Below are 23,443 nucleotides of genomic sequence, written 5' to 3'. Positions count from 1 at the left end.
TCTGGGTGGTCAGCGTACTGCCTTTCAGAAGGGAAGGAGTAAATTTAGTGCAAAATACATTTGCTCTTTTGAGTGTGTCTTCAGAGGTTACTGCGAACTGTCCATGTGTCTGATTTAATGTGTCCCCTGTTGCAACCCCTGAACAGTTCCTAGTTAAGAAAAGTGATCATTACCTACTCATCAGCTATGATTTTCTCCTCAGTTATGACCATGGGCATTTTACTCCCGTGAAACCCAAGGAGCACATGTTTCCTTAAGCCTTGTAGTCAAGTGAATTTAATTGACACTCACTTCTTAGTAGATTCTTTCATCAAATTATCGTAGTGCATGAAGTGCTGGGAGACGTAGACGGCAGAGGAAAGGAGAGTGTGCAGGTTTCTCAGGGGTGCTCTGGAGGGAACCTCCATACTTCTTACTTGCAGTCTTTCCAGGACAGCTGTTGCCACTTTATAACAGGCCTCCACCAAGTTTGCTCTAATTTCCTGAAAAGAATCATCTCTGCATGCCAGAGCCAGTGGAAGCATTGTGTCAAGTTTTTCCATGATGTCAGAACAAAACTGGGGAGAAATAAATGTGGTGCTGAGTTATTTGTATTCCGATGGCACCATATAATTTATGTACAGTGGGGCCAAATTCCTAAGTAATGAATTTGGCATCAAACATAAATATCATGATGCAGCTTTATAATAATCAGTTTCCCAGTTGTAGAGAGTTAAATGTTTCATGTCAAATAAGGAAATACCAGAGTGATGCCTCTCTCTATATAACACTAGAACTTATGCCTACCAGACAGACATGATGAAAAGCTCGTGAGCCTGCAATACCTTTACTTGTGGCTAATGGAACACAAGAACACGTATCCTCATTATTAATTTTATTATTATATTTGGATTTACCTTAATTTTCTTTTACTAAAGTCCAACAGATTTGCTTTTACTTCACAGTACATGTAAATATCAATTTAAATAATCTAGAAGCTACTGAAACAATCTTGCATATCCTCTTGTTGGTAAGGAGTGAGTAACTTTTAGAAGTTATGTATCTGGATTTTATTATTTCTTATGTATATTCTCTTTATAATGCAGACAGGATGGGAGGGTGCAGCCTTCCTCCCCAGCATGTTACCCACAGCGTTCCCCAGGGAAAGTTCTGGAACCTCAGGGTGACAGAACTGAAATGAGGCCATCATGAAGGGCTTGTACCCCATCACAGGTGGCTGAGCTCACTGTGGGCTTAATGAAGAGGAAGTGACCGCATTCATCCCCCTCTCCATTGCCTCAGCAGGCACTGTGGCTTTCAAAGCACAAGTAAGGAGATAGGTAAGACTGATGCTAGTGACATAAGATGTTCATTTATGTATAAAGATTTTAAAAATGCCTAAACCAAGATCTCTTAAACATCAACAGTCTTCCCCAAAATAACCAAAACAAGAAATTGTTCCCATGCTTCCTAGCTCCCCCTGATGTTACCAAGGCTCACTTATGTCTATGTCAGACTAATAGGGCAAACATATTGCAAAAAGGGTAAGTCCTTTTCGGTACCACTGGGCATGGGCACCAGAGAAGAAAAACTGGTAGTGGGTCAAGAACCCAGTATTGCCACGAGAGTTTACCATTTCATCTGTAGGTTGCTATGGTAATAACTATGTTTCAAAAAGAAAAAAGAAAAACAAAGGGAAGAAAATCTCATCACACCCATGGTAGGTTTTCAGGATCCCATTTGCTACTTACCTTTGCGATCTGCTTCGGTCGTTCCTCCTCCGGGAACATGTGGCAGTCTGGCCAGACTTGCTGGGCATTTACAAGGCGTGTAGCACAGCTCACAGCAGAAGACCTCTCTGTCTCTTCCTGCTGGAGAATGTTGCTGGAAAACTCTTCAACAGCCATTGCGATGCAGTGTGCCATGGGAGGGGAAACGTCTTTAAATGCATTTCTCCAGCCAAACTCTAGTAGAGTAGACTGAAATACAAATTTACATCAAGTCATACTCATATTAATATGAACTTAAAAACAAATGCTTCTATTGTTATATGTACACATATTTATTACTTTCATTCAAAACATTGAGTATAGGTTATTCTGTGATATATTTTAATAGCTATTTTTCAACCTGAAAAATATTACCTATTGAATGAAGCAATATACAAAACATGTACATTTTATGCACAGTAACATGCTGACATTTCATTTTAATTCATCAGTAGGTTTAATCAAATTTTTTTTCAAAATTTAATCTTTTAAATATAGTTCAATAAAGCTATCTTTATGAGATATACTTAACATCTATCACATAAAGCAACCTTTAAATTCAATATATTTAATAAAGTCTAAATTAGATTTTATAGTTTATTGTTAACAAGACTGCAAAATAATACAACACTTAATATTCAATCTTTGATTTCTTTTTGTAATCTCAGAAATCTAGACAAGCCCAAAATAGCAATAAAATAAATTTCTCAGAGAAAACACTCCATTGCATTTTTCTAAATTCTCTCTTTTTTTTATTTAGTATTTATTTATTTGAGAGACAGAGAGAGAGAGAGAGAGAGAGAGAGAGAGACAGACAATGGGACCTCCTGTCACTGCAAACTCCAGACACATGTGCCACCTTGTGCATCTGACTTTATATTGATAATGGGGTCTCAAAAGTGAGCCATCAGGCTATGCAAGCAATCACTGAGCCAGCACCTTGCATTCTTACTTGTTTAGAATTTTATTTATTTTTTTAATCCACAAAGTGGTAGGTATTACTAGTTTAGTTCTGGGAAGTGAGTAATTAAAACCTCTGCATTGTTCTGTGTGAGGGAGGAGTAGAGGGACATCATAAATGCTGTTGGTGTCTTTTTTTTCTTTTTTCTTTCATTCTATGTCTCATTTGGAAATATTCTTATGAATGTATATGTCCCCCAAACTCTCAAATATTCTCCAAAGTTCTAAAAATAATTATGAGTAGTAGACTGAATCTATACTTGGAATTGAACTTTACTTTAACGTAACCTTGTTTATGGTTCATTCCAACTTCAGAAAACACAGGCTCTGTCTATTCCTAGCTGAATTATTTTTCTTAATCTCAGATCTTTTTTGTATAAAAATATAAAGGTTGAATTAGATGGTTTCTATGGCCTCTTTCAGTCTAAAATTATTGAGATTGTTATTGCAACTCTTGTTTTCTTGTATGTACTTCCCATTCAGCTTGATTTAATATATTTTACATATATTAAAGCAAATTTACCATCTAAAATTTATGTAACATTTGACAATATAAGTCCTGAAACATATCTTCAATTTTATATTTGCATGAATAATCCAATAACTAAATCTAAAAGAGTTTAAAAAAATCTCCTTTCTTCTATGTAGAACATTAGACAGAGGTAGACTAGCAGGAGCCCTGTGGTATTACAGTAACTCTTTGAGATGCATTTATGATAAAAATATAAAAAGGTATCTATCTCTATAAAAATGAAAAAAAGTGAATAAAAGCCATGATTTTTTTTTGTTTATCCACTGATGCTTATCTACTCATTATTCATTATTCAAGGAAACGTGTTTGATAAAAACTGCCATTAGTTGCTGCTGTGACCTACCTTCCTTTCTTCCCTTTTTCTCTCCATTAGCACAGGGCTTACCTTTCCATGATAACTCAACTGCGGCTATATTATATTGGCCCATATGAACTCCACTTCAAAATATGGAAAAACAAGCATATAAGTAGCTGGTCTTAAAAAAGAAGACATAAACTTTCTACACACTGAACCGTTCTTCTAAAGGTCTGTGGGTGGGACTGCTTGCTGTGCAGGCATGAAGAGCCGTGTTTGATCCACAGCACCCACACAAAGAGTCAGGCTGGGAGGACGGGGAGGAGACACGAGGATCACTGGGCCTCCCTGGCCAGTCAGGCTAACCAAAAAAAATGGGGAACTCCAGGTTCAGTGAGAGCATCTGTTTCAATAAAATAGCATACACATACCACATACATCCCAAAATACATAAATAAATAGCCCATTTGTTTTCATGAAAGATTGCTTATTTATTCGCCTCCTATCTGATATTTGGCATCACGCAGATTTTAGTTAAAAATTAAAACAGGAGGAGCTGGAAAGGTGTGGTTTGGTGGTTAGAGGCACTTGCTTGCAAAGCCTGCCAGCCTGGGCTTAAATTCCCTAGTATCCATGTAAAGCCAGATGCAAAAAAGTGGTACCAGCATCTGGTGTTGGTTTGTAGCAGCAAGAGACAGTGATGTACACACACACACACACACACACACATTTGTTTTAAAGAAGATACGGTATGGCTTTCTTTCCTGTACAAGAAATAGGAGTCCACTGACTTCTAATCTTCTATTACTTAATGCTAGTTTCTAGGGTATTTTTTTTTTAAGAAACAAGATATTATTTACTTATTTATTTGAGAGAGAGAAAAAGAGAGATGACAAGAGAGATAATATAGGCACACCATGGCCTCCAGCCACTGCAAATGAACTCCAGTCACATGCGCCATCTTGTGCATCTGGCTTATGTGGGTCCTGGGGAAATGAACCCGGGTCTTTTGGCTTTGCAGGCATGTGCCTTAACTGCTATGCCATGTGTTCAGCCTAGTTTCTAGCTTTGATGTTGACTTATCTTTGTGGAAGAAGAATGTATAAACTGCTAAAACTATATATTCCTTTGCCTTTTAAAATATTTGTATAGCAGATTACTCAACATTAACCGAGAACACAGAAACTACTCAAGATACTTCAATGGATGGATTTGATGTAGGATATTGCTTACTAATATGATCTGAAAGCCTCACAGAGGCTCCTGTGCTTGAATACTCGGTCCCCAGCTGGTGGTGCCCTTTGGGAGGCTGTCAGGAGGTATGTCACTCGAGCATGTCCTTGGGGGTGTGCTGGCCCTGGATGCTTCCGGCCCCATACCCTGGTTGGCCACCATGATGTAACAGTAGCCACTTCACAGCCCTGGTTCATATGAGCTGAGCATCTCTTTCTGCCATGCTACAATACTCACACCCATCCCATGCAGTAACAGATGAGACCCCCCCTGAAACTAAGTCAAAATAAATCCTTTCTTTCTTAAGATGCTCATCCAGGTGATTTTATTTTTTATTTTTTTCTTTCTGTGATGTGGAAATAGTTAACAGCTACCTAAGTTAATGAAGATCTGAGAAGGGAAACATGGTCTGGGAAGCATGATAGCCATTAATAAATCCAATCATAAGTCACAACCACCTCCAGGAGTAAGGGTGAAAAAAGGGGCTGTGTTTGGTGATGCTGGGGCTAGCAATAGAAGCCAAATGCCGATGTGCCACGTAGAACTGTACTTGTGTAGGGATAACTGGGCGTCAAGAGAGGGCTTGAGGAGAGGAAAAGGAGGCATAGTAACTGCCAGGGTTTAGGGATATCATGATTTCCTTTAACTTCTACACTTCAGTTTTTTATACATGCCTTTAGCTGCTCGGACCTTTCCAGGATCCAGAAAATATAAGAGCTTAGTAGATATCATTCTCTACAATGAAGAACAACAACAAAATGTCCTAATGCATCTTGCCAATATATGACCACAAGTTGAGTAAAATGAGAGATCAGTTCAAACTACCATGTCCTTTGGTAATCTTTATTTTCCTAGCTTTCAGCAAGTATCTGTTGCACACATTCTCTAAGTACAGACTCTGATTCAGATGGAACCAAAGATTTCTTGACTTCTTTTTTTAATATTTTATTTTTATTTATTTACTTGAGAGAAAGAGAGAGAGAGAGAGAATGGGCGCACCAGGGCCTCCAGCCACTGCAAACGAACTCCAGATGTATGCGCCACTTGTGCATCTGGCTTACGTGGGTCCTGGGGAATCAAACCAAGGTCCTTTGGTGTTTCAGGCAAGTGCCTTAACCTCTAAGCTATCTCTCTAGCCCTTGACTTCCTTTTGTACATAGTTACCATTAACTAGATTATTGTTTTAAAAAATGGCCTAATTTTTCTCACAAACTTAAAAAATAGAATTTTCTCATTATGTAGCGGTTTGTAGTCTCAGGTGTTTTAAATTAACCCTTGTACTTGGACCCCAGCTGGTGGGGCTTTTAGAAGGTGGAGTCCTTCTGGAGACGGTGTGTCACTGGAGTATGTCCTTGGATTTATAGTCCAGGCCCCAGCCCCACTTGGCAGTGCTGGGAGCTCATTCTTGCTGCTTTCTCCCCACTGATATGTCAAGATGGGATCCCCAGCTACTTATTCTTGACCTTTCTTTCTTTTTCTCTCTCTCTCTCTCTTTCTTTCTTTTTTGTGGTAGGGTATCACTCTGGCCCAGGCTGACCTTGAATTCACTATGTAGTCCCAGGGTAGCCTTAAACTGATGGTGATCCTCCTACCTCTGGCTCCCAAGTGCTGGGATTAAAGGTGTGTGCCACCACACCTGGCTTATTTTGACATTTATTTCCCCACTATGATGAAACTTCCCCTTGAGACTAGAAGCTGAAATAAACCCTTTCCTTCCATAAGCTGCTTCTGTCTGGGTGCTTTATCTCAATAACAAAAAGGTAAGTGCTATAGAATAATTGGTTCTAAGAAGTGGAAGAGCTGCTGAAATTAACCTGACCATGTGGTTTTTAATATTTAGGAACTGGTTTGTGGGAAGAGGAGGGAAGGATTCGGAACTTTGGGCCAGACAAGTCTTGCAGTGCTATAAGCAGAGCAGGATGGATCATTCTGGTGAGAGATTGAAAAACTCAAATACTGAAACAAATGGGGACTGTGGGAGGCTCAGCTTGTGATGTTTCAGAGGGGAAAGAGGGCTTTATCACATGCGTAGCTACAGGAAGTCCATATGATATTTTAGCTGTATTCTGTCCATGTCCTGAGAACCTGAGCAAAATAGATTTTATAGGAATACAGAGGTGTGTTTTGTCGAGGAAAATACAGAGCAGAGGATATGAAAGATGTAAATTTCGGCACAGAAGGAAGTGTGGACGGGTTTTAGCTCAGTTGCAGAGATTGCAACCACCTCAGCTGCAATTGTTTAAGGAGTTCCCACCACTGAGAATAGGCCAGCTGCTCTGTACTGAGACAGTAGGAAGGGTATGAATTCTTTTGAAAGGTGGAGGCCTTGAAGGAAGAATGCTGAAATAGCCTCCTGCTCTGCAAAATTGGGCTTTACCTCGACTGGATCAACAGACTTGGCAGTTCAGCTGGTACTGGTGTTGGAAGAATGACAAATACAGAAAATGAGAGAGGGTCACTGAATTGAAAACATGGTTCTCGTGATGGTGACTAGGCGATGGGAGGCAGGGATGAAGTCCTTGCTTGGAGGCCTTGGGGAGCCATGATGTGAAGCTCTAAGATGAAGCATGGGTGGCAGTGCAGCACCTGGGATGTTGGAGATGCCAGGTCCGCGGACAGCCATCGAGGAGTGCTGCTTTGTCGTGTGGATTCTGCCTAGAAAGTAAGCAGCAGAGCCAGAAGGGCAGAGCGGCCCAAGCCCTTTGGAGCCCAGAGGATTTTATCACCAGTGCAGGTGCCAGACATGGAGCTGCAGGATCTGAAGTTTTCCCTGCTGGTCTTCAACCTTGCATTGGTCCGTTCTTTCCTTGCTGAGCCCCATCCTTCCTCTTTGGAATGGGAACATTTACTCTGTGTCATCAGGCATGTGTTGGAATATGTAACTTTTTTTTTTTCTTTAATCTTTTTTGATTTGCAGAGCTCACAGTGATCACCTTGGGTCTGAGACTTTGATCTTGGAGAAGTGTTAGGGCTGGTGAAGACTATGGGGACTTCTTTTAAAGTTGACTAGGTTGACTGAACACATTTTGGATCACAAGGTGGCCATGAGTCTGTGGGGTGGGATGTGGGGCTTTGAATGTAAAATGTTTCCTATAGCCTCATGTGTTCGCGATTAAGCCTCCCACCTGATCCCCTGTTGGTGAAGCCTTCGGGAGCTACATCCTTGTTGGAGGTGTGTCACTGGGGGCCAGGCCCTGAGTTTCATTAGTCGAGGCACACTGGGTGTTCACAGCTGAGCTCATTCTCTCTACTGCCTCCCTGTGATGTGTCATGTGAGCCAGCTGTCTGCTTGTGCAATGTTTTCCTTGCCATGATGAAACTTCCCTTTCAAAATTATAATCTGAAATTTCCTTCCTTAAACTGCTGCTGCTTGAGTGTTTGGTCCAAGCAATGAGAAGATAACTGCTGGGCTAGGCATGGTGATGCACGCCTTTAATCCCAGCACTTGGGAGGCAGAGGTAGGAGGATCGCCATGAGTTCAAGGCCACCCTGAGACTAGAGTGAATTCCAGGTCTGCCTAAACTAGAGTGAGACCCTACCTCAAAAATTAAAAAAAAAAAAATTAAAAAAAAGAAGAAGATAACTGTCTCATTATATCACTTACTTTCTCATTTTGTGACAAAATTCTGGACCAGATGAAGCTTAAGGAAGGAAAGGTTTTTCTTTCAGCTTGTAGTTCCAGAAGATAATGTCCATCATGGTAGAGAAAGCATGGCAGGAACGGGAAGCCAGGGTCACGTCAGTACGTCAGCAGGAGCAGGGCATGCTCAGCTGGTCTTCTCCCTTTGCTTTTCTCAGTAGTCTAGGAACCGAGCTGATGCAACTGTGCTGCCTACCATTATGGTGGGTCCTCCCACCTCATCTAACCTCATCTACAAAAGCCCTCACAGATGTGACCAGGCATTTCTTTCCACGGTGGTGCCAAACCCCGTGAAGTTGATAAGACATTAACCATCACATTAGCTTATATTACTTGTTCATAATAATAGTGGGTTTTGGTTTAACATTTTCACATATGTATACAACGTACTTTGAGCATATTCATCCCCTTCATCCTCTCTCTCTTTTCTTTTTCTTTTTTCCTTTTTCTTTTTTTGGATTTTCAAGGTAGGGTCTCACCCTGGTCCAGGCTGACCTGGCATTCACTATGTAGTCTCAGGGTGGCCTCGAACTCACAGTGATTCTTCTACCTCTGCCTCCCGAGTGCTGGGATTAAAGGCGTGCGCCACCACACCTGGCCCCTTCATCCTCTCTTACATGCCTCTCCTCTAGTGTTGATCTTCTGTCTTCACATCTTTCCTAATACATATTTCATATATAAGATAAACATATGATAAACATGATATGTCTTCTGAATCTGCCTTATTTCATTGAATATGACTGTCTTTAGCTCTATGGACACAATTTCATTTTACAAAGCACATTTTCTTGACACTGGTGGATACCTATGCTGATTCTTTTAGTTGGCCTTTTTGAATGGTGCTCCAGTGCAAATGAGTGTGAAGATATCTTTCTTGCATGTTGCCTCAGATTTATCTGAGCATATACCCAAGAGTGGTAATATACCAGGATCATATGATAGCTGTAGTTTGAGCTTCTGGAAGGGTCTCCATATTGATTTCCATAGTAGTTGAAATAATTTATATTCCTCTAACAGTATATAAGTGTACTTTTATGAATTTGTTATTTGTTGACTCGATGACCTTTCCAGAATTTTATCTAAATTTACAAGCCAATTTTCAGTCAAGAACTCTGTTTTCATGACGAAGGACATGTTAAGTCATAATGCATACATACTCAGACACACAATGATATGCATGAACAGAAAATGCCAAGGGTTGGGAAGAAGACGCAGTAGATGAAGATGTTGCTACACAAGCATGAGCACCTGAGTTTGGGTCCCCGGAGCCCACATGGGAACTGGAGACTGCAGTGGGCTTCTGAAATCCCAACATGCCTGCTGTGAGATGGAAAGCACAGACAGGAGAACTGCATGGAAGCTCACACAGCAGCTGCCCTGGCACACAGAGTAGTGTACAAGGAGAGACCCTGGCACAAACGAGGTGGAAGGGGAGGGCCAACCTGAAAGTTGCCCTCGGGCTCCCACACGTGTGCCATGACCCCTGAACATCTTCTCTCACACATGTAACCCCTCCCCTCTCCACACACCAACGCAAACCATTTGTAAAAAAATTTTGTTTATTTTTATTTATTTGAGAGACAGAAAGAGGAAGGGAGGGAGGGAGAGAGAGAGAGAGAGAGAGAGAGAGAGAGAGAGAGAGAATGAGAGTGGGCACACCAGGGCCTCCATCCACTGCAAACAAACTTCAGGTGCATGTGCCACTTTGTGCATCTGGCTTATGTGGGTCCTGGGGAATGGAGCCTCGAACCAGGGTCCTTAGGCTTCACAGGCAAGCACTTAATCACCAAGCCATCTCTCCAACCCAACACAAGCCACTTTTAAAATTCCTTACCTCTTTAACTGGTAGCCGCTGCTCTGGAGGAATAGTAGTTTCACTTGCTCTAGGTTTCTCTGTTAGGACTTCTCTATTGGATTTTTCCAAAGTTCCTAAGCAACAGAGAAGAAAACAAATGCATCCAATTGGACTTGAGGCCCGCTCCAAGGGAGGGAATACATCCCTGATACTGAAAACTCAAAACAGGGGTAGTCACGATCCCTAGGGGTGTAACATCTGCTGATGTCTGGATAAGTGTATATACTATGCTTATCAAACTGCCCAGTAAGCACTTCTCTTAATTAATATTCATACCCTTATCTTAATGCTACTCTCACTTTGGGTACACAATCTTCTCTTTTCAGATGGCAGTGACCTTGGGACGACTCAGAAAGTATCATGGTGCTGCAAAGAAGTGACTAAAGTACCAAGTAACATCTCGAACACACCTTCCAAGGCTCAGGGTCCATTGCAGAAGAGGTGGTGGAAAGAATGTAAGAGCCAAAGGAAGGGTTGGACTCCTTACAATGTGCTCCCTCCAGACATAAAATGGCCTCGATATCCATGACCTCACAGAGCCTGACACTACCTACACAAGACCATGATAAGAGGAGGGAAAGATCACCACATCAAAATAAAAGAGAGACTTGTTGGGATGGGGAGGGGATATGATGGAGAATGGAATTTCAAAGGGGAACGTGGGGAGGGAGGGTATTATCATGGGATATATTTTATAATCATGGAAAATGTTTTAAAAAATTGAGAAAAAATAAAATAAGATTTAAAAAAAAAGAAAACAAATGCACACACATACACATGCATTTTGAAATAAGCAGGTCATACTAGACGTGATTAACAAATGCAAGTTAAAATGACGTTGAAAAGCTCCATGCATAGTAGATGCATACAAATAAAGGTGCACACACATCAAAATGTAGGGAATGCAGTCAGTAAGATGTAGGGAGACGTCTTTATTACAGTGACATCGGTATATACAAGTTGCAGAACCCTTTTAAAAATAAAATGTGATAAAATCTATTTTCTAGTGATACTGGTATTTAGTATACATGTATACGTAATCTGCAAAGTAAAGATCCTTTTGTCATTGGATCGTGTAGGATAAATTACTGGTAGAAAATAAACTTTAACTTTTTAAATTTTTTTATTTATTTATTTGAGAGCAACAGACAGAGAGAAAGAGGGAGGTAGAGAGAGAGAATGGACACGCCAGGGCTTCCAGCCACTGCAAACAAACTCCAGATGTGTGCGCCCCTTTGTGCATCTAGCTAATGTGGGTCCTGGGGAATCGAGCCTTGAACCAGGGTCCTTAGGCTTCACAGGCAAGTGCTTAACCGCTAAGCCATCTCTCCAGCCCAACATTAACTTTTAAATTTTGTCAGTTCAAAAAGTCAAATCCTATGTGACAGGGTGGTACAGGCTGCAGTCTCAGCACTTGGCAGGCTGAAGGAGGAGGATAGCCAGTTCAACACCAGCCCGGGTTATGCAGAAGAACCCTACCTCAAAAAAGATTACATCCTAAGGTACTGCATTTAATAACTGGTCGTGTTTCTTTATGCATTAACAGCTGCTTTTCTTTATTTTAGCTAGCATACAAAGAGTTAGGTATCATTCATTCTAGTATTTTCAAAAATAATTTATTTTAGTTGATTCTCACTAATAATTTCTTGAAAGCACAATAATGCCCAGATAAATATCAACATATTAGAAAAAAATCATTCAATCAGATCAATCATTAATTTTAAAAAACACAAGCAATGATGTTGATATAAGTTCTGTTGAAGAGGAACTTTTTCTTCAATTTTAATTTTTTCATATTAAAGAACTCTTTCCTGTATGGGAAAACAAGACCTTCAAAATGTACCAAATAAATATGAGAAGAAATCTTCCTACTTTCCCATTAAGATTACATTAATCACAGTTTGACTAAATGAGTAATTTAGCATTATTTTTTTTGTCTTAGATTTGTGTAATATGATAAATTATATACTATGTTCTCATTTTTCTTTTCTTTTACTACCTTACCAGCATTTTAAGAATTTCACAATTTTGCTGACTTTTATCAGTAGTGATTTTGGTCAATAGTCAACCAGTAGATGAGTGTTTCTTACCCCTAAAATTTAATTTTTATTTATTTATTTATTTGGTTTCTCAAGGTAGGGTTTCACTGTGGTCCAGGCTGACCTGGAATTCATTATGTATTCTCAGGGCAGCCTCGGGGATCCTCCTACCTCTGCCTCCCTGAGTGCTGGGATTAAAGGTGTGCACCACCACGCCTGGCTTTTTTTTGTTTGTTTGTTTTGTTTTTTGTTTTTCAAGGTGGGGATCTCACTCTAACTCAGGCTGACCTGGAATTCACTATGTAGTCTTAGGGTGGCCTTGAACTCACAGCGATCCTCCTACCTCTGCCTCCCAAGTGCTAGGATTAAAGGCGGGCGCCACCAAGCCAGGCTTTCTTTTTACCTACATGTGTGTATGTGGCATGTGTGTGTGGCACAGGTGGTGTCGTGTGTAGTATGTGCAGATACACATGCCCCATGTGTGTATGTGTGGAGGCTAGTGGATAATTACTGTTTTCCAATCCCTCGTCCATGGGCTTCGTCAGGATGGACCATCTCACTGAACCCTGACCTAACATTTTGTTGTTGTTTTTAAATCAGGCTGGCTGCGTCAGTGAGCCCCAGCAAGTCTCCTGTCTCTGCGCCTCACAGAACTGGGGGTTACAGGCATGTGTAGCCACATGCAGCTGCTGAAGTGAGTGATGAGGAATCAAACTCCAGGTGAGTCAGCCCAACCTCTGACTTCCGATGCTTCCTGTACTGAGGCCAGCAGCCTCCCCTGTCATGACTTCCTGCCATGATGCGCTGAGATGCCCCAGGCCTAGGCAACAGAGCCAAGTCATCGTGGCCTTACGTCTTCAAAACTGTGATCCAAACTAAACTTTCCTCCTTATAAATTGTCTCAGATACTTTGTTTTAATAATGCAAATCTGGCTACTATAGCCACCCTTCTGGAGCAAGCTTTTGCTTAACCCTCATGTTTCACAGTTGTCTCTAGATTTTTTTTTTTAATGAGAGAGATAGAGAGAGAGAGAGAGAGAGAGAGAGAGAACAAATTGGTGTGCCAGAGCCTCCATCTACTGCAATTGAACTCCAGATGCATGAACCACCTTATGTGTATGCACGACCTTGCACATGGGTCACCTTGGGCATCTGGCTTATGTGGGTTTTGGGGAATCGAGCATGGGTCCTTAGGCTTCGCAGGCAAGCACCTTAACTACTAAGCCATCTCTCCCGCCCACTGTCTCTGGATTTTTTTTTTATATCACTTATTAGAATGTGTGTAAAGTAACAAAACAGTTCAAAACACATAGTATGATTGGATGATAGACATGTGTACACACATGCTTTGGGAGACTCTCAGGACCTCTTGTAAAACTCACTCATGAATTCCATGGATACAGAGGCTTTCGTTTCAGAATCTTGCTCCATTTCTCAAGGCACAGCTCACAACACTGGGATGGGTTTAGATTCAAACACTATAATAACATTTAACTTAAAGTGATTTATGTGACTGTGTTTGATAATTTTTTTTAAGAAGAAGAGCTTATAAATAAGAATCATTCATAACACTGAACTGAAAATTCAGATTAATCACAGCTTTTTAAAGGAAAACAAAATTATATACCTATGAAAGTACAATATTGAACATGTTTTCAAAGCAGTCACATAGAGAAGGTTTTCCAGGACACACACAGTAGAAACCATAAAATACCATTAACAGTCAAACTAGATGTAACAAGCTGCCTTCCAATCTTCCTGGAAATGTTCATTTAGAAAACGGTAGGCCTGGGTAAATGGGTCAGTGGTAAAGAAAGGGTGCTGTGCAAGCATGAGGCCCCACTTAAAACCCCAGGTATGGCCAACATGCCAGCACCACCAGCATTGTGAGGGACAGAGACAGGAGGATCACTCAGTGTACACACACTCGTGTACACATGTGTGCATACATATGCACATACCATAAACACACCATATACTGCACACATAAAAAGTAAAAATAAATGGTAGAATGTACTTTTTTTTTTATTAAGAGAGTGAGAGGGAATTGGCATTCCAGGGCCTCAGCCACTGAAATTGAAATCCAGATGCTGGAGCCACCTAGTGGGCATGTGCAACCATGCCTTTATCTCACCTTTGTGCATGTGGCTTATGTGGGATCTGGAGCACTGAACATGGGTCCCAAGGCTTTGCAGGCAAGCATCTTAACTTGTAAGCCATCTCTCCAGCCCAGAATGTACTTTTTTTGATGTTTTTTGAGATAGGGTTTCACTCTAGCCCAGGCTGACCTGGAATTCACTATGCAGTCTCAGGTGGCCTTGAATTCATGGCAACCCATCTACCTCTGCAACCCCAAGTGCTGGGATTAAGGGTGTGCACCACCATGCCTATCCCAGAATGTACTTTTTAAAGAAGTCAAATTTATAGAAGAACAGATCAGAAAATTCTCACATACTTCCTGCCCAGTTTCTCCTGCTGTTAGTATCTTGCAGTGATGGTGTAATTTTTCACAATTGATGCATCCAAAATGAAATATTAACAAAAGTTCACAACTTACATTAGAGTTTATGCTTTGTGTTGAACAAGTCTATGGATTTTGTCGAGTCCATCATCTATCTACCATTCCTGTACCACACATGGCATAGCTTCACTGCTCTGACAATCCCCTCTGTGTGGATGTTGGGACACCAGGCTAGAACCTCCCTCCTGGCCAGTCCTCATAGTGCTAGAAAGCCCTATGGAAGCTGCTGCAGGACACTGGTCACCACCAGCGGGAATCAGCAGGGGACCCTGCAGACTACATCATCCTGCCAGACAAAAGTTCACACTTGTGCAATAGTGGCATGCAGCCTCTGTGGGTAATCAACTGTTCTCTGATTGGACGTGAGGCCTTTTCAGTGGGACAGAAGTCATATTTGGTACTGGAAAGCAAGTCAGAATGCCATGGTCGGAAAACTCAGGTTTCAAAAAGAAGCCACTTCTGCTCTCTGGAGATGAAGTGTGGGCTTGCACACCAAGAAAAAGGAAAAATCTCTCCCCCCCCCAAAAAAAAATTACATACCCCCTTTAACCCAAGCTGTTCTCACAAATGCATGGAGAATCTGCTTTATTCTATAGATGACAGAGAAAATGGATGAGAACCAAGATCTACCATAAGACAAGAAGATAGGTAACTGCCCATCACAAGATGTGCCTCCTCTACCACATCTGCCAGGGTCCAGGAGAAATTGCAAGGAAAGTGGCAACATCAATACTGCTCTTGCTGCTAACCTGGTAACCAGTTCCACAGCAATGGTGACAAAAATGCTGATCAATTAAAACCTATCAGAAATCCTAAACAGAAACCCGGAGGATACAGAGAACTCAACACTAAATCAGACTTCCAACAGGCGAGCTGTGGCTCAGGGAACACTGCGGAACAGGGGGTGGAAAGAATGTAAGAGACGCAGAGTGGGTAGAAGCACCCTGAAACAAGCTCCCTTGCTGCCCCACAGGGACTGACTGAGACCTTCATGACCCTACAGTGAAGATTATAAACTCCACGGAGGAGGACCTTCTAGGTAACCAGAGCAAGGGCAAGGAGGGTAGAAGAGTATAACTTGTTATAATTTATGTAGTTTAAAAAATAAAATTTTAAAAGACTCCTCTGTGCCACCAATGCACATCTCTTCTCATGCCCTATGTTCCTAGCTAAGTAGATTTTTGTTTGTTTGTTTTTTAGAGGTAGGGTCTCACTCTAGCCTAGGCTGATGTGGAATTCACTATGCAGTCTCAGGGTGGCCTTGAACTCACAGAGATGCCCCTACTTCTGCCTCCCGAGTGCTGGCATTAAAGACATACGAGTATCTGTGGTTTTGCCTTGTTATTAATGTCATAGACTGGGAATCTTACAGCATTCAGCCTTGTCAGGTGGGCTTATCTTGCTTAGCAATACATACTCAAGGTTCTTCTACATCACTCCATGATTCCATATCCTATTTATTCTTATTGATGAATACTATTCATTGTATTGATATACCATGGTTTGTTTACTTATTCACCTACTGCAGAACATCTTATTTGCTTCCAACTTTTTACAATTATAGAAAAAAACCATTGTAAACATTCATAGGCAGGCTTTTGTATGGATGCAAGTCCTCAGCGTGTTTGGATAAATACCTGGAAGACCAAGTGCTGGATCATATGGGAAGACTAAGTTTAGCTCTGTAAGACCCTGCCAAATTTGGCCGCCAAGAGGCTGCATCATTTTGCATTCCCAGCAGCAATGAATGAGAGTTCCTTTTCCTTTACATTTTTGCCAGAATGTAGTATTGTTAGCATTTGAATTTTTGCCACTCTAGTAGGTATATAGTAGTGTCTCGTTTTAATTTGCATTTCACTAATGCCATATTATATTTTGCATCTATTCACATGCCTAGTCACCATCTGTTGATTCTCTTTGATAAGGTATCTGCTCAGATGTCTCATGCTTTTTAAAAACTGGGCTGCTTATTTTCTTGTTGAGTTTTAAGAGTTTTTTGCATATTTTGGATACCAGTCCTCTGCCATAGATGCATTTTGAAATTATTATATTTATTTGATGTCTTTTCATCCTCTTTGTGAGCATATCTATTTACTGAACACTTCCACTTTAGAAAATTATCTTCCAGATATAGTTGTGCATATGTAAGACATAGTTCAAGAAAATTTATCATAGCATTGTGGTAGCAAATGAAGAAGAAAAATCTCTAAATGTTGGTCAATGAGTATCGCATTAAATTATGATGGAAACCACTTTGGATGATACAAAGAGTTAGGTGTTTTAATAGTTTTTGAATTGTTAATAAACAGAACATTTGTAGTGTGATATTATTTTATTATCTTAATATGAGTATATATGGAAATAGTTGCTTCTAGACAATTAAAGTGGTAAAAAAAAAAAAACATGGTTTCACCTTCACAATATACCCTTTTGCTCTGTTCAAAACCTTTACAGTATGACTATGGTTATATTAAAAAAATTCACCTATTTAAGTGATCTATAAACAGCTCACAAAATTAGCTGATTTGAGAAGGTATTTACACTGGAAGAATAATGTTAGCTTGAAGCATAAGCTTTGCAAATCTATTTCTGAACATAGCTATCTGCCATGGTGTAGCTATAATTTAAGTCTTAGGGAAAAAGTTCGTTATCTTATATATACATATATCTTTTCATCCTCAAATACATTATATTTATTCACTAAACATAACATGCTCAGATGTCTATATAAACCATCTGCCTATTTTCAAGATGAGTAAGAAAATGATAAGCTTCCCAAGAATTTTCTTGCTGGTGCATAATTCTACAATGAGCAAGAAAATTATGTAATTATGTTATCCTTTAAAATATAATCATTTCCCCACCACATAAAAATTAAAAGATGTTTTTTTAAAAATTTAATCTTAACATGAAAGCAAAAGTAGTCCCATTTAGGTAGGCCTAGGAACACTTCATCCATACTCTATGGCTGTAATGCATTGTGACATTTCTTTGGAATTCAAAGTGGTCAATTAAAAAACTTGGCAATGTGGCATTTTATGAGCTCTTTGAACAAGTAGGGAAATAACTGTACATATTGGAATATATTGAAATATTCAACACTTTTCTTATTGTCTACTTCTGGCCCAGCACTCGAAAATATAGTTATTTGCATGCAGCCAACAGCGGTTTCTCTGAGAGCATGCCTACATTCAGAACCTCCGAAGAGGATGAGCATCACAAGAGCGCCAGCTGCTCATCAGCTTTCCCTACAGAGTCTCTGGCTCATCTGACACTCCGGGTTCGCTTGCGCGTGGCCGCTTTGCTCTCTCTCACAGGGAGTGAGGTTGGCAGTACTTCCCTGTGACATTCACTTTCACACCCAAATTGGTCTTCATAGGTTCCCATTGTGCGTGCTTCAAAGCAACTTCCTTGTTGGCAGCTCTAAGTGGGAACTACAAGTCTTTCTTTTCTCCACTGCTCTTTTCTGGCTCACAAGCAACCTCCCACCAAAAGCTGAAGAGACGACATCCGAGAGATAATACCATGAAAAAGTATGAAGAGAAGCCCAGGTGGCCACCTTGCAAATTTCCAATGTGGAAGCCTTCGACCTCTGTGCCCAAGAAACAGCTAAAGTCCTGGCGTAATGAGCTTGCCAGACCCTAGGAGCCTCTTTACCTTAACTACATACGCCCCCCTAATACAACCCCTTAACCATCTAGCTAAGGAACTCTCAGAAGCCATTTGACCCCTCTTCAGACCCCCTAAGAGTACAAACAATCTTTTAGAAGATCTGAAATCTTTGATTCTTCTGAGACAAACCCTAAGTGTTCTTCTTACATCCAATTGAAGCCATTGCGCTTTGTCATAGCTGGGGCTAGAGAAAAATGAGGGCCAAGAAACCTCCTGGCTTAAATAAATCTCAGATGCCACCTTTGGAAAAATTGAGGAACTGCCCGAAGAGCAACTTTATTCTGAAGAATCATTAGAAATACCCCATAAATCAAATCTAAGGCCAGGCCATAAAATACCATCACATAAAAGAAATACAGTAAGTCAATGGCCTATCATTTTCTGATGTGATAAAATCAGAAAACCATCAGTTCACAACCAAACAAAAGCAAATGCGTAGAACTACTAAGTATCTTTTCTTTCTCATAAAATATTTCTTTTAACTCTACAAAACCTCTTGCTCACATTGAGATTACTGAGAGATTGTCAATTTGGCTGTCTACAATATAATAGTAAATATCAAAGAAGAAAGTAAAATATTTAATCATCTTTATATGATCTCAATATGACATTAAGCAACTGGACATTTTGAAACATGTAGACAATGAAAAAAAAGTCTTCATTTTCATCAGATTACTTGAGTTACAAAGACATAATAGGTAACTTTTTTCCAAGTTAACTAAATATGCTCCAATCAAAACAAATACACAGAAAACCAAGTGCTTTCCTCTCTTTTTTTTTTTTTCCTCATTCTCTTCCATAAAAGATTTTAAAGCAAAAAATCATTGTCTAGGAGTATCCTTTGGTTTCTGTAATCATCCATTTTAAGAAATTCTTTTTCTTTCTGATTTAGGAATCCAGTGCTTTTGATAAGAACTGATTAACATAGATACACTGAAAAAAAAAAACCATGTATGGTATTTCTTGACAGTTTCCCTCAAGATCATTCCTTTCAGTCATTTGCATAAAGTTGTATCAGATTAAATAATTCTTGGCTTTTTTATGAAAACATGAATTTCAACAAAAAAGAATACATATGTCACAAAGGGGATATTCTAGTATTCAGATATCACTCTGTATTCCATTAAAGATTGCTCCTACATATTATATTGGCTAATCCACAAATGTGTTTCTATTGCACACTATTATTAATGGGATGTTAGATGCTTTCATCAGCAACACAGGTTTTATGAAGACCAATTTGGCATGAAACCATATATAGTGATGTAATTATAAATGTGCTTGCTAATTTTACTTAGGAGTAATAATGGTTGCTGTCAAATATACAGCAACGCAGGCCTCAACTTTGTTCAACCTTAATCCCATAAAATTGAGCAAGTTTTGACTTTGTCTTATTTTTCCTGTAACAAACATGTATAATCTTTTCTTTAATTCTTAGGTATTTCAGTTTTATATCTTTACAATACTTCTGTAACATAATATTAATTATGCTGTCTCAAGAAGAATAAAGTTCTCACAATTGACACAAATTTTCATGGGCCTAGCCCTGGTCCAAAACAAGGTGATGCCAAATGGGTAAGTGCTTAGATATTTTGGCATTTATTCTGTTTCTTTATCTTTAGAAAGATCTAATAGATAGATGGAGAAGGAAAGCCTAATCTTAGTCCAGTGTGCTGGATGACAACCAATACCCAATGTCAACTATGGAGGCACTAAATGTCAGCAATCAGAAAGTCACATTGCTCAGAGTTCTGTGAGCATTTTATCAGTTCCATTAAGAAAACCAATTACAGCTCACATCATTTCCTAAGTAAATACACATTTTCAGTTTGCCTTTAAAGTAATACTCATATTTGCTATTTTATATCTTTGTAGGTTTCAGAAATTTAAAATCCACATCTATTTTTTTAAATTGTCTTTGAATTTGGAAAATGGATAGCTAGAATCTGGAGATGATGAAACATCCCACAAAAGTTCATGGTAGTGTGAACGTGGTGTGACGCAGCAGGGGGAGGTCACTGGAAGCACCGCCCCCAGAGGACCCTTACCAGCGCCAGCACCATACTTTTTGACGTTCGCCTCTGAAACTGAGGCACATGAACATCTTCCCTTTCCAAACTATCCTGACTTAGGTATTTTGTTAGAAAAATGGAAAGGAGGCTAATACCACAAATTCCTTCCTGAATTTTACCTGAAATTTTACCTGAAAGCCAGTCAGTTATGTAATGTCAAAAAACTCTAACCTTGTACCTTTCCCATCATTATTCATATAAGGCAGGAAAGAAATACATATAAGAGTAAACACAGTGACGGGCTAAGTGTCATGTTTTTCTAAGATACTGGGTTTGCCAGTTGAATTTTTTTGACTACTTGTTAATTCTTTGCTCCCTCAACTTGTTTTGAAGATGTAGCAATTTTCCTTAACATGATATGTGGCATTATGTGAGAGGAAACTTTGTATGTTCCATTCTTACAAAAATGAAAATTCCAGGCTAGAGATGGCTTAGCAGTTAAGGCATTTCCCTGTGAAGCCTAAGGACCCAGGTTTGATTCCGCAGAACTCGCATGAGCCAGATACACGGGGGGGGGGGGGGGGGGGGGGGGGGGGGCGGCGCATGTCTGGAGTTCATTTTCAGTGGCTGGAGGGCCTGGAGCGCCCATTCTCTCTATCTGCCGTTCCCTCTCTCCCTCCCTCCCTCCTTCTCTCTCTCTCTCTCTGTCTCTCATAAATAAATAAAATAAAATATTTTTAAAAATGAAAATCCTAAAACAACAGAGAACACAGCTTAACTATTATGTTAGAAACAATGTTTCAACCTATGCAGCAAAGCTTTCCTCAAAGGTTTTTGGTTTAGACCTCTAAGTTACTACTTAGAACAACATATGATAAAATTGTCATTATTATGTACACAGAAAATTAATGCAATCATCTAAGATTATTTTGAAGATGAGAAAAGTCAGACACAAGGAAACTAAATATTCTGTTCAAGTTTATTGGGCAGTCAGCAGCCAAAGAGAAGCTGCTAGATCATTCAGTTGCTTATTCTTTCAGTAGGATTTTCTTGAAAAAGATGTTTTCGTTTTAGCAAAAGACGGTTATCTAGAATCAATCTAGGATGACTTGTTGATCAGAATTAAAGAGTTCTCAAAGCATAAAAGACAGCCAGTCCCAGTGGCACACATATTTAATCCCACTACTGGGGAGGCACTGTTAGGATGATCGCTGTGAGTTCAAGGTCAAGCTGGAGTAGAGTGAGACCCTACCTCAGAAAATGAAAAGGTAACAAAATATAAAAACATGTAATCCATAAAGTTCATTGTACTAAATGTTTATCTAAAGTTAACCATGCATTTTTTTTTCAAATCATTAGGAAGTAAAAATCAGAGGGAAATTCTTTTTTCACAATTAAACAAGAGTATTTACCTGAAGAATTCCTGAGCATCTTAAGAGATAAGAACATTTCTTCAAATAACTCTTGAACATTGTTTTCCAGGCTCAAAAGAGATTTCGTGAGCTGTGATAAGAATTTGAGTTCATCGAAGGTTAGGGAAAAGTTTTTTCCCTTCTGTGGATCTTCAGGAGTCACTGTGAAAAGAGAAGATTGATGTCACACAGCTGAGTGTCTCCTTGGTTAAGTGTTACAATGATCCATGTGATTCCATAAACAACCAAATTAACAAGATGTCACATAATGAAAATAAGCTTATTCATTAAGAAACACATATAAAATCTCCTGGGAGATTCTTTTCTTCTGGAAGCTGGAAAGAAATATATCATTTGATGAAATTATGGCAAATTATTAGACAGACTCAGAGTTAAAACAGGAATAATGTGACTGGTTGTTGTAAAAGATCCCATCTTATGGAAGTCTGCATTTTAAAAGTCTTACATAGCTTTAATCTAATCATGAGGAAACATCCACCAAACTCAGTTAAGGGACATTCTGCAATATTGTTGACCTGTACTTTTTAAAGGTTGTGTCAAGAAACAAAGACTAGGAAATATGGTGCCTAAAGGAGTTTCAAAAAAACACATGATAATGATACATATAAGGAACATTATTGGCTTAGCTCAGTGCAATATGCAACATCTGCAACTATCTGCATTAACCTGAGTTTCACATAAACCAAAACCTATCTCTAAATAACACTACTTATGCCATCTAGATATGCATTTAAAAAGTAAATGAAAGGTGCAACTAGCAGACATAATTAATATTTTGCCAAATAGTTTTGCTGTAAACTAAATTTGAGAGAGAGAGAGAGAGAGAGAGAGAGAGAGAGAGAGAGGAAAAGGCAGATAGAGAGAAAGAGAGAATGGGCACACCAGGGCCTCTAGCAACTGCAAACGAACTCCAGATGCATGTGCCCCCCCTTGTGCATCTGGCTTACGAGGGTTCTGGGGAATCGAACCAGAGTCCTTAGGCTTCTCAGGCAAACGCCTTAACTGCTAAGCCATTTCCCCAGCCAGCATTCTTGAAGAACAGAACTCAATGTTGTAAACTGAGAATAACATTATCATACTATGGTGAGTCACTGTTTGATTCTCATTTAGACTGGTTTCTTATAAGCTTTACTTAAGTAGATAAGGGGAGAGCTTAACCTTCAAAATAATGTTTCTTTTGGACCTTTCATACTTTTTGACCAATTAATATATGTATTTATGTGTATATATACATATATATATATATATATATATATATATACATACACATATATGTGTGTGTGTGTGTGTGTGTGTGTGTGTGTGTGTGCGCGCCACCTCCTTTGATCGGGTCTCTTACCACCGCAAATGAGCCTGGCTACAACTGACTGGCAGGCTTTGCCAGCAAGTACCTTTAACTACCCACCTACTTTCCCAGTCCAGTTTATACTTTTAAAAAATATTTAATTTAATTTATTTATTTATAACAGAGAGGGGAAAGGGAGGAAGGGAGGGAGAGGCTGG

At 39.6% G+C, this 23,443-nt stretch overlaps 1 protein-coding gene across 4 annotated transcripts in view; it reads right to left on the bottom strand.

The window, feature by feature from the left end:
* Positions 1-23,443, bottom strand: part of Kiaa0825 (KIAA0825 ortholog) — a 427,087-nt gene that overhangs the window by 299,760 nt on the left and 103,884 nt on the right. For 3 of the 4 annotated variants that reach the window (XM_045133785.1, XM_045133788.1, XM_045133786.1), the window contains exons 5-9: positions 21,920-22,081; positions 10,243-10,337; positions 9,657-9,728; positions 1,731-1,958; positions 292-557 (exon numbers count right to left, since the gene is read on the bottom strand). In XM_045133785.1, the coding sequence (XP_044989720.1) occupies positions 292-557; positions 1,731-1,958; positions 9,657-9,728; positions 10,243-10,337; positions 21,920-22,081 (823 nt within the window). The remainder of the gene's footprint in view (positions 1-291; positions 558-1,730; positions 1,959-9,656; positions 9,729-10,242; positions 10,338-21,919; positions 22,082-23,443) is intronic. The other variant, XM_045133787.1, reaches the window with a different exon arrangement.

This window comes from Jaculus jaculus, chromosome 14 (assembly GCF_020740685.1).
Source record: "Jaculus jaculus isolate mJacJac1 chromosome 14, mJacJac1.mat.Y.cur, whole genome shotgun sequence".
Lineage (NCBI taxonomy): Eukaryota > Metazoa > Chordata > Mammalia > Rodentia > Dipodidae > Jaculus > Jaculus jaculus.
Note: the sequence above shows the minus strand (reverse complement) of the source record. Positions and strands in the feature narration are given on the sequence as shown.